Here is a 10,200-nt window from a genome sequence, read left to right on the forward strand (position 1 = left end):
GGCAGGGGTCGGGTGGTGGCTGGCTGCATTCTCGGCCGGGATGATTGTTTTGGCTGCAGGATTCCGGCGTGTGGTTAGTCCGTGGTGGGGCATGTGGGCCGTGTGTGGCTCTTGTAATTCCCAGGACGTGGGGCTTCTCTTGGCTGCGAGTCACATTCAGTGGCGCTTTCTCCCATCCAGGAAGCTTCACAGGAGGTCTCACCCCCACCAGAGTGCCATGTCGGGGGCCATGGCAGTCTTGTCATTTGTCCTCCTCATTAGTGTCTGAGGTGGCCAGGGCCCTGCGCTGTGTCCTGGGGAGAGTGTTATGTAGTGGGCACAGCAGGGCCATAATTGAGAGCCTGGACTCCTGGCTCTGCTACTGACTCCATGGCCTTGGGCACATCCCTTCTCCTCCCAGTTCCCCATCTGTACAGTGAGAGTGATGTGATGTGCAATGAGGTGAGCTCCAGGGCTTTGTGTGAGCCAGGAGCGGTGAGATCCCAGATGAGCGGCACTCGGGGAAGGATCAAACCTCCCAGGTGCACCTGCTGGGCTTTGCTTCCTGCGCATGGCTCTTTGGCCTTCCAGTGACTGCCCCAGCCTGTGGCTCTGGGTCACAAAGGACACTGATTAGACTGAAAATCCTTCTGCTCAACATCCTGTACTGCTGCGATGAGCCCCCTGCTCTCCTGGTGCCCGGCCAGAGAGTGTGTCCCCCCACCCCTGCCGAGCTGCCCATGTCCCCCCGAGCTGCCTGCGTCCCCCCGAGCCACATGTGTCCCCCCCGAGCCATATGTGTCCCCCACCCCTGCTGAGCCGCCCACGTCCCCCCCAGAGCCATGTGTGTCCCCCCGCCAAGCCACCCATGTCCCCCCACCCGAGCCGTGGGCATTCCCCCACCCCGCTGAGCCGTGCGTCTCCCGTTCCAGGCGGCGGGCCGGGCCGGGCTGACGAAGCCCTTGAGAGCAGCCAAGTGACCAGTGACTCGGAAAGTGAAGTCTACAGCGACACCCTGGAGCAGATAGAGCCTGGTCAGGTAACGCCGCTCATGGAGCGAGCCGACGTGGGGCCTGGGTCCAGACACCTTCATGGTCCTGTGCCAAGAGCTCGTCCCTCCTTCCGCACAGCCATTCCCCCACTCCACTGAGCACGGTGCCCCGATTTCCTGTGCCAGGCCTGGGTCTGCAGCACCCTGTCCTAACCTGCCTCTGCTCAGCAGGGGTCTGACTTCCCTTCGGGCCCCTACCCCTGCCTGGTGAACCCAGTATCCCTTGCTGGCCTCTGGGCACCTGCACTGGAACCCTGTTCTCCGGCCGTCCCCAGGGAATCCTGCGCAATGCTGAACCTCCCAACCCGAGGAGACGCCGAGCTGCTCGGTCAGAGCCCTGATCGCAGCTGTGCTCCCCTCCGTGTGCACCGGGCGGGGGCCTCGCTCGCTGCAGAGCATGAGCCCCCCGCTCCCGTCACGTGTGTGGGATCAGGGAGGGAAGGACCCCTCGGGGCCCTGCACCGTGCTTGGAGGCAGTGGGAGGAGAGTCCCAGCCCATGTGCTCCCACCAACAGCAACTAGTGGAAGCTCCTTCATCAGTATTGGTCTCGGACCCCCCGGAGCTGCCACTGCTGGCTCCATGGAGAGAGGAGGGGAATGGCTCCGTGGGTGGAGCTTGGTCTGGTTTCAGTTAGTTGTATTAGGAGGAGGCGTGGCTGTGGGAATTATGCAAATCCAAACTCAGTGTCTCTCACCCCAGGTGTTCATGGGTGGTTCTCTGTGCTGCGGATTGGCCAAGGGACCCACTGCACCCCATGCCGTGTTTGCTCAGGCTTTTGCTGGTTGCTTCTAGGCCAGTCCTCGGGCAGCAGGATAATTCTGGGGTTACCCCAGGGCTGGGGCGGGGAGCTCACAGACTGTCAGGTATAGCCCAGGCTATCCCGCTGTGAGATGTTCTGTGTAGGATTAGTGGTCCTTTGGGGGTATAAAATGCCAGTGAAAGTCTTGTGTTTAGTGGGTGGAAGCCTGGGCTGGTACCCCTGGATCTGTTCCTAGCTTTGCTGCAGTGGCTGAGTCACATCTTTTGTCTGTGAAATGCAGGTGATGACACCTGTCTCCTGCCAGGTTTAATCAAAGCCCTTGGAGACCCTCATTTGCAGGGTGGCAGAAAGGCAAATTGTTATTTGCAGGTGGCTGCTGTGTGTGATGTGGGGAAGGGGCACAGAGCAGGGGAGCGGCTCATCCCAGGTCATGCAGCGGGTCTGGACATGGAACCAAGCCCTGATTCCCTAGCTGGCCTCTCCCTGCACCCTACAGGCTGGATGCTGCGTTCCCCTGGCACTCGTGGGTCTCACTGCAACTCTTGCTGCCCTTTCCCCTCACGCAGGCTGGTCAGCGCGTGGCCGGGCAGAGCCTTTCCCTAAGCAGTCCTCACACAGCCAGCCTGCGAGCCGATGTTGGGCGTGAGTCCCTGGCCCGAGCACCGGAAAGCTGCGGGGAGGGAGAGCTGGGCGAAGGCGGAGGACTAGTCGGGCGGAGCAGCGATGACTCCAGGCCCCTCAGCACAGAGAGAGGTGGGTGTGGCACCAGCCCTGTGCTGGGTGGGGTGGGGCAGAGCCAGGGGCCTCAGAGCTAGGTGGAGGTGGGGCCAGGCCTGTCTCTGGGTTTGCTGGTAGTGGGGTCCTGGGTGGGGCCTGAGGCCTGGGAGCTGGGTGGAGGTGGGGTGGGGCGTGCAGGCCTGTCTCTGGGTTTGCTGGTAGTGGGGTGCAGGGTGGGGCCTGAGGCCTGGGAGCTGGGTGGAGGTGGGGTGGGGCGTGCAGGCCTGTCTCTGGGTTTGGTGGTAGTGGGGCGCCGGGCGGGGGGGGGGGGCGGGGGGGGGGGGCGGTGAGCTCTGGCTGTGCTGATACGCAGCAGGGAAGGGAAAGTCGCTGAGTCAGGGAAGCAGATGCTGGGGCCAAGGAGCCCTTGGGCTGAGCACCTGCCAGGTGACTGCTGGGTCTGCAGGAGGGGAACAGCCACAGGTGCTGGAACGGGGGGGGCTGCTGCACCCTCTGGCCTGACGTGGTTTCCACCATATGCAGGGTTTACAGTTTGGTTCAATGACTCTCAGCCCCCCCAAACTGTGCACATTGTCCCAGCCCCCTGGGAGCAGCTGAGCCAGGCAGTTGGTGAGGAGCTAGAGAGCCGGTCGCCAGGTCGAATCCAGCCCAGCCCTGGCTGCACCGTGTCCTCTGCTGAAGAGTTGGTGGGTCTGAGGGATGGGGTGTGTCGCACATGCTGACGCCGTGTGGGCAGAGCCACCAGGGACCAAATGGGCCACGGAGACCAAAGCCCCCCACCTCCCCGGGAGGTCCTGCCAGGGCAGGGCTCAGGCACATGCTGGCCCAGTTCAGTCTCTTTAATGGCCCGATCCCACGAGGCGCTGAGTACCCCCCTGCTTCCCTGAGAGCTGGGGCTAGTGCCTGTGCCCTGGCTGTGCCCAGCCGCCTCTTCCCGAGGCATTTGGCTTGTGGCTGCCCCTCAGGCAGGCCCTGACTAGACTCAGCCCACGAGCGTGATTCCCACTGCGCTCTGTGGGTCACGTTTCGGGAGGCCGCTGTCACATGACCAGCCCAGCTGGGCAGGTCTGATGCCTCTGCCCTCTGCACACGCAGTTCGGGGTTTGCACCCCCCAGGCAGTGGGGCAGCATGTGCAACGGGAGCCCGGGCACATATTCCAAGTGCTCTCAGGAGGCCTGTCGGGCAGGTGGCCGGCTGTGTGTGAGCTGCGCCCAGGACTCAGACTGGGCCCGTGGGCTGTGACTCTCCTCGCTGAGGAACGGTTCCTGAGGAGCGTCTTGGCAGGTCTCTTCTGAGCACATTGAGTGCGGGAAGCTGCTGCCTTTGTCTTCTGGCCGCCCAGCCCCGCAGGAGGTGTCTGGTTCAGGGCAGCTCAAGTGGCCAGGGCCATCTGCATGCAGGCAATGCCATGTCGTAATTACTGCACCCGCCCAGCACTCTTGGACATTAATGGGTTACGGCTGGCAGCGCCTCTGTGAGCTGGGTCAGTGTCATCATCCCTCTTACACAGGGGAAACTGAGGCACGGAGAAGAGAACTTGTGCCCAGGCTGCTGGCACACAACCATGTGCCCTCCCCACAGGACCCTTCTTCCCCTCCCCTCGCCGCTCAGCCTGACGCGCCCCAAGCACCCCCAAGGCGCAGCTCCTCGGGGCGGCAGGGGACAGCCTGGGCTCAGCGGTGGGAATGGGCCGATGTTGGCCATGGACATGTGGACAAATCCGTCCTCTCTCAACAAGCCCCCCAGGCTCCAGGGTGCCCCATGGCACAAGCCTGAGGTTCCCCAGGGGTTCCCCGTCCAGTCCTGACAGGGAGAATCCTCCGCCTCCCTTGGGGCGCTGTTCCCATGGCTACATACCCTCGCTGCTCATGTGCCCCCAGAGCCCCCCCTCCAGCGAGGGCTGGGTAAAGCAGCCCAGCACCGGGCTGAGGAGGAAGGCGACGCCCCACGGCAAGGCCACGTGCGATCCCGTCTGTGCTTTGTCACGCGTCTGCCCCACTCGCCTCTAGAGGGGGCGAGTCCCTGCCAGCGCCGTGCCGCAGACGTGGAAGGCGGGCGCTGGCATCCTGCCCTCTCGAAGCAGAATCCAGCTTATCTCCTCCGTTCACGTTCCGTCAGCCCCATCCCAGACTGCTTGGCCTTGACAGGTTAATTTGTAACAGCTCTCGGCATAAGGCCACCCTGGGGCTGAGTGGGTGCAGAGCAGCCCCTGGGCTTGGCCTGCTCCTTTCCCAGCCCGGTGCCTCCGTGGCAGGAGCTGCTCTCTGCTCCGAGGTGCGGCTCCAGTTTGCGTTAGCTGGTAGGGCCCGGGGCTGCCAGCCGGAACCAGGGGCGCTGGTCTGTGCTCTTTGCAAAGCCCTCTCTACATCCCACCCCAGTGCTCCGGGCCTGGGGGGCCTGCAGCACGGAGGGATACAGTGCAACCTGAGGAGCAGGACAGACCACAGGGCTGGGAGTCAGGACTCCTGGGTTCTCAGACTCACCGGGTGACCTCGGGCGAGCCACGTGATCTCTCTGTGCCTCGTTACAGCCACGCAGTGCCTCGAGCTAGCAGTGTCCATTGGAGGCACACCCCACCCGCACCCACAGCACACCCTGGGGCCTAGACAGCGACACTAGGTCATGGCGCTGGGGGCTCCGTGCCGGCGCTGGGGGCTCCGTGCCAGCGCTCGGTCAGACGGGGGCGGTTGGCTCAGTGCAGCTGCCTCTCCTCGGGGATTGCAGGACGGTGGGTTCAGGTATCGGCCAGGCTGCCGAGCCAGATCTCTGCTCTTCTCCCCTAGACCTGAGACGCTGGGCCTGGGCCTGGCTGGGAGCAGGGTGAGGGGCCTGGGCGGCCGGCAGTTTAGCTTGGGGTCCGCGCAGCAAGAGATGTGTCGCTGACTCCGGATGAGCATTGCCCGCCTGTTCACACACAGCAAAGCACCGACCCGCTCCCATTGCTCTCCGGGGCGGGGGGGAAATGCTCTATTGTCTCGGGCTCTGCTGACGCCCTGGCCAGTTTGTTTGGGCACCTGAAGGGGAGCTGAGCCCTTCTGAAGACGTGAGTCCTGGGGCTCTGGGTCCATGCTTGGCTGAGCCCGCCCTGAGCCCGCATTGCTGGGCTGGCTCAGCTTGGGAGGGGTGGCCTGTTTGCAGCGTTTGCCGTCAGACAGGCCCTGAGTTCGTGCGCTGAGCACAGGGCTTGGTTGTAGCGGGCCCAGCCTTCCAGCTCTCCAGGGGCCTGATGTCTTGGGTTTCCCCACAGAGGCAGGGCCATCCCCTCCCCTGCAGCCGCCTGCCACCCCAGGGAACAGCCCGGGGGCGAGCTTGTTCCCCAGCCAGACTGCCACAAGGGGCCGCTTGGTGGTTGTGGTACAGACACCTGGCCCCATGGACTGAGACCCCCCCAGTACCCAGCTGACTTCACCGCCTGGAGACCCACCCGTTTGTGTCATGCAGGCCACCAGGATGCCTCTCTGTAGGCTTGGGCTGACGCCCACCGTGACCCACCAGGGTGAGCTCTGCAGGGCAGCACCCCGGTGGAGCGGGCAGCAGGCCATCCAGCACCAATGGCCCGGATGCTGGGAGCAAGCAACGTGCCAATGAGTCGAGGCACCTGGGTCCCTGGCGTACTTTGCTCATAGCCGGCGGCCAGTTGCACTCACTAACGCGTCGGATGGCTCCTGCCATGTGCTGCCCCCTGCTGGAGTTAGCGCTGAGGTGGTGCTTACCCAGCCCTTCCTGATGCTTCTCCTGCCCGGGGGAACATCTGCTTCCCCCAGCCCGGGAGTCTCGCCAGTCTGCCGGGGGGCAGGGTGCTCTGGCCCCAATAGCAGAACCATGAGTGCTTTGGAGAAGTGATGGGCTGGGGATTGGACAGAGCTGTGCCACCGTCCCCCATCTGAGTGGGCTCCAGCAGAGCACATCCTCCCAGCCGAAGGTCACTGCCCGGCCACCCCAGAATCCCCGGGGGAAGAGGCTTGTACCTGAGGGGTTAGCCCCAGCCTCGCACCACCGAGCCGCACCCACCTGGGCTGTAACTGGCCTGGGCCTACAGCGTCCCTAGATCACAAACTCTGGGGCAGCCGTCTAGGCCGACACCTTGTCCTCCCTGATCTATCCCTCTGGCATCCTTGTCTGTCCTTCCTGCCCCACAGAGCTGCAGGCTGCCCCGGGAGCGTGCGGAGCCAGGGGCTGTCCTGATGCTGACCAGGGGGACGCAGCGAGCGCAGGGCTCCGGCCGGAGCTGGATGTGCAGCTGCTTGGCACCGTCCGCGCCCTGCAGGACAACATGCGGAGCGTCTTGAAGAGGCTGAGCCACCTGGAAACGCTGAGCACCGCGCAGGTACGTGCCCCTCACCATGGCGAGGCCACAAGGGGGCGTTCCAGGCCAGACACCCCCATGCGCACACACACCCCTGGTTAAAATCAGGGGCGGGGGGCAGATGGTCGCTATCAGACCGCAGGGCCTCACAGCAGCAAGGTGAGCTCCAGGTAGAGCCGGGCTCTGCTCTGGCCAGTGGCTGGGAGGCTCGGGGCTAGGCTGGATGGAGCCTAGGATGCGCATGGCGCTGCTGGTGGGGGTTTAGCGCCACTCTGATGCTGACTCACGGGGTGACCCAGCAAGTCCCTTCCCGCGGGGCGGGGTGTCGGCAAAGGGACAGTGGAAGGGCGCTGTGCTGGTGTGGGAGCCCCGGGGTGCAGAGCAAGGAGACGTTGCCCTAGGCTGGGGGGGGGCGGATGCCATTATGCCCATGGAGGGTGTGTGCAGTGAACGTGGCAGTGGTGTTTCTACATAGCAGTAAATGGGTGAGGCTGGGCTCCCATCACTGGGCCCAGCTTCCCAGCCTCTCGCACCAGCCCCGTTACCCGCCAGCCCACGTGGCGCTGAGCCGAGCCTCTTTCTGTCTTTCAGGGGCACGAGTCTGGGTCTGGCCCTCGCCACCCGCTGGGCCCGCAGGTACGGCCGTGCTCCAAGACGCGTTGCGCTGCAGGCCCAGCTGCGAGCTGCTGCCCCGGTTTCCCGGCAGATCCTTCATCTCCCAGTCACACGTGCAGTGCGGCTGGGCCCCCCTCGCCACGGCTGGATTCCAGCCGGATCCTGGGGAGCTGCCCCAGGGGAGGAAGGGCCTGGGAGGTGCTGTCCCTGGGCCGGGAGAAGGACAAGGACTCCAGGAGGAAGAAGTGGGGAGAGACACTTAGGCTTAGCCTGCAGCTGCCTACTGGGCTTGTGCAGCCTGGAGTGGCGAGTCGACCAGCCCCAGCAGCTGGCAGAGCAGAGTCTGGGAGCCAGACCCTCGTCCGCCCAAAGCCACCGCAGGTTCAGCCCAGCCATGCTCTGCGCTGACCCCAGACCCGGGGGCTAGTGGGGTTCTCCTGCATTCAGCTGCTGCCCAGGGCACTGGCCACTTCAGCAAACGAGGCCCGGGTGTCTAAAGGCAGGTCCCCAGCTGGGCTGCAAAGGAGTGGTCCGGGACTCAGGAAACCAGGCGTCTCTTCCCCGCTTGGCCACAGGCTCCACGTGTGGTCTGGGGTGAGTGTCTGTTGGGGTCTGAGCCCTGGCTGGGCCCCTTCCTCCTAGTGAGTGACAGCCCTGGATGAGCAAGGGGCCTTCAGTCATAGACTCATAGAATATCAGGGTTGGAAGGGACCTCAGGAGGTCATCTAGTCCAACCCCCTGCTCAAAGCAGGACCAATCCCCAGACAGTTTTTTACCCCAGTTCCCTAAATGGCCCCCTCAAGGATTGAACTCACAACCCTGGGTTTAGCAGGCCAGTGCTCAAACCACTGAGCTATCCCTCCCCGCCCTAAAAGGAGCAGTGACCTGTTTCTGCCCGGTTTCAAACCAGTGACATGTCACGTGTTAGGTGAATGTGATCACCACTACACTACAGTCCTGCCCTTAGTGTCTGCCATGGTTTGCCTCTGTGAGATGGGGTGATTCCCCCCCCATGCGCCCCCCTCCGGAGGGAGTCGTGTGAGACGCTCGGTAGCAACTACGGTGACAATACGCCGAAAACTTGGGCCCTAACGCTGCGTCTCAGGCTCTCCCAAAGGGAGATGGTGACGCTGTCTCTTGGGGAGGGGGTCTGAGGGTTACTGAGCTAGAGACGCTAATAGAGCCGAGAACCAAAGTGCAGCAGCAGCAGGGGCCCCTCTCTGAGCCCCTGGGCCCAGCATCTGTGAACAGCACAGCACCCAGGAGCCCTCAGGGTCGCTAACCCCTCCCCACTGCCCTGTGCTTGTTCCTCTCTGCAGAAGCCGTCCCGCTGGCCGCTGGAGGTCTCTGCTCGCACCCTGCTGTTCCTCCTCGCCTGGCCCTTCCTCGTCCAGTGGCTGCTGCGGCGTTTCCAGCGCAGGAAAAGGGGATTGTTCTCTGTCTGAACGGGCAGCACTGAGCGAAAACCCCAGGAACGCGCTGCCTGGCTGGAGCTTGCAGCTCAGCCACCGGGACTCAGCACCCAGCTGACCCGCAATGGGTAACGAAAGTGGTTCTCCTCCCAGGAGCTGGGAAGGAGAACAATCCAGGCAGCGCTCGCTGGGGGAGCGACGGGCTGTCCCCCAGGTGCCAGGGACAGCTCCTCTGAAGGACAAACCAGTCCAGAAGTGTGGCAAGGAGAGATCGGATTCAGCACTTACTCAGCAAGCTCGGAGCCGTCAGCTCGGTCGGGGGGACCCCAGCCTGGGTCTGGCCCAAGCATGTTCACCTCTGAGACGCCATTTCACTTGCGGGAGGACAGGGGGACTCTTTGTGGGTCCCTGATTCTGGGGGTTTCTGGGAGCCAATTCCACCACTGGCATAAATTAGAGCAACCTCAGGGAAGCTCTAACCTACACCTGCCTGCTTATGGCCTCAAGGGGCGCTCCACAGGAAGAGCCTGAGTACAGAGGTGCTCCAGCCATGTCCCCTAAGCTGGGGGTGGCAAGTGAGCATGTGGGGAATCGGATCTGCCAAGCTGAGCCAGCGTCACAGCCCCTTGGTGACAATGGAGCCGTGCAAAGGGGCTGTGGGGCAGCGCTCACTGGGGCCTTAGACGTCTTTGCCCGTTTGGCTGCAAACCACACTGGACCTGCTAGCGGTCAGGCCTGGATACACTTGGAGCGGTCAGTCCTTGTAGGCCTACAATGAGGGCTGAGATTTGCCACCCAGATGTTGCTATTAAAAGCATTTGCCAGCAGGAATGGGACCAGGATCTGGCTGTGTGTGTCCATGTGGGGCACATGCCTGTGTCTGGCTGTGTGTGTCCATGTGGGGCACATGCCTCTGTGTGTGTGTGTGAGTGAGTGAGTGAGGTGGAGATGCACAGGAACCGGCATTTCCTGCCCAGAGAAAATGTTGCATTTCTGAAAAAAAGTCTTCCATGGGGGGGAGGGGGGCAATTGCCAAAATAAATTCTGTTTCAGAAGAACCAAAATGGAATTTTTGGAACATTTCCGGTCCCACCTCCCCCGGCTCCTTGGCAGTTCGCCAGACCACAGCCAAGGAGCCGAGACGCGGTGTGAGTCCTGGCTCCCAACAGCCCTGCTTGGCGGGCTGATGAGGCTGTGGGGGGCAGGTCCAGCCCACCTGCTTGTCTGCCTCCCTCAGAAATCCCGACGGAATCGACAGCTTCCCACAGAAAGTTTCGGTTCTGCCAAATGAGCATTTTTCAATGGCAAATGGTTCCCTCTGAAAATCTTGTCCAGCA

General features: G+C 63.1%; 1 protein-coding gene across 1 annotated transcript; it reads left to right on the forward strand.

The window, feature by feature from the left end:
* Positions 1-847: 847 nt before the first annotated feature.
* On the forward strand, positions 848-9,265 carry LOC113408901 (acyl-CoA-binding domain-containing protein 5A-like). The gene is made up of 5 exons (XM_026662356.1): positions 848-1,018; positions 2,358-2,544; positions 6,670-6,857; positions 7,428-7,472; positions 8,771-9,265. The coding sequence occupies exons 1-5, from the start codon at positions 848-850 to the stop codon at positions 8,894-8,896; spliced, it is 717 nt and encodes a 238-aa protein (XP_026518141.1). The 3' UTR covers positions 8,897-9,265.
* Positions 9,266-10,200: the final 935 nt, after the last annotated feature.

This window comes from Terrapene carolina, unplaced genomic scaffold (assembly GCF_002925995.2).
Source record: "Terrapene carolina triunguis isolate 2854851 unplaced genomic scaffold, T_m_triunguis-2.0 Scaffold26439, whole genome shotgun sequence".
NCBI classification, from domain to species: Eukaryota; Metazoa; Chordata; order Testudines; family Emydidae; genus Terrapene; species Terrapene triunguis.

Bases quoted from the DNA above. Each gene is read 5' to 3' on its own strand.
- LOC113408901 (XM_026662356.1), top strand. From the start codon at position 848: ATGTCCCCCCACCCGAGCCGTGGGCATTCCCCCACCCCGCTGAGCCGT. The intron at 2,545-6,669 runs GTGGGTGTGGCA...CCTGCCCCACAG, and splicing joins GCCCCTCAGCACAGAGAGAG to AGCTGCAGGCTGCCCCGGGA. The intron at 7,473-8,770 runs GTACGGCCGTGC...TCCTCTCTGCAG, and splicing joins GCCACCCGCTGGGCCCGCAG to AAGCCGTCCCGCTGGCCGCT.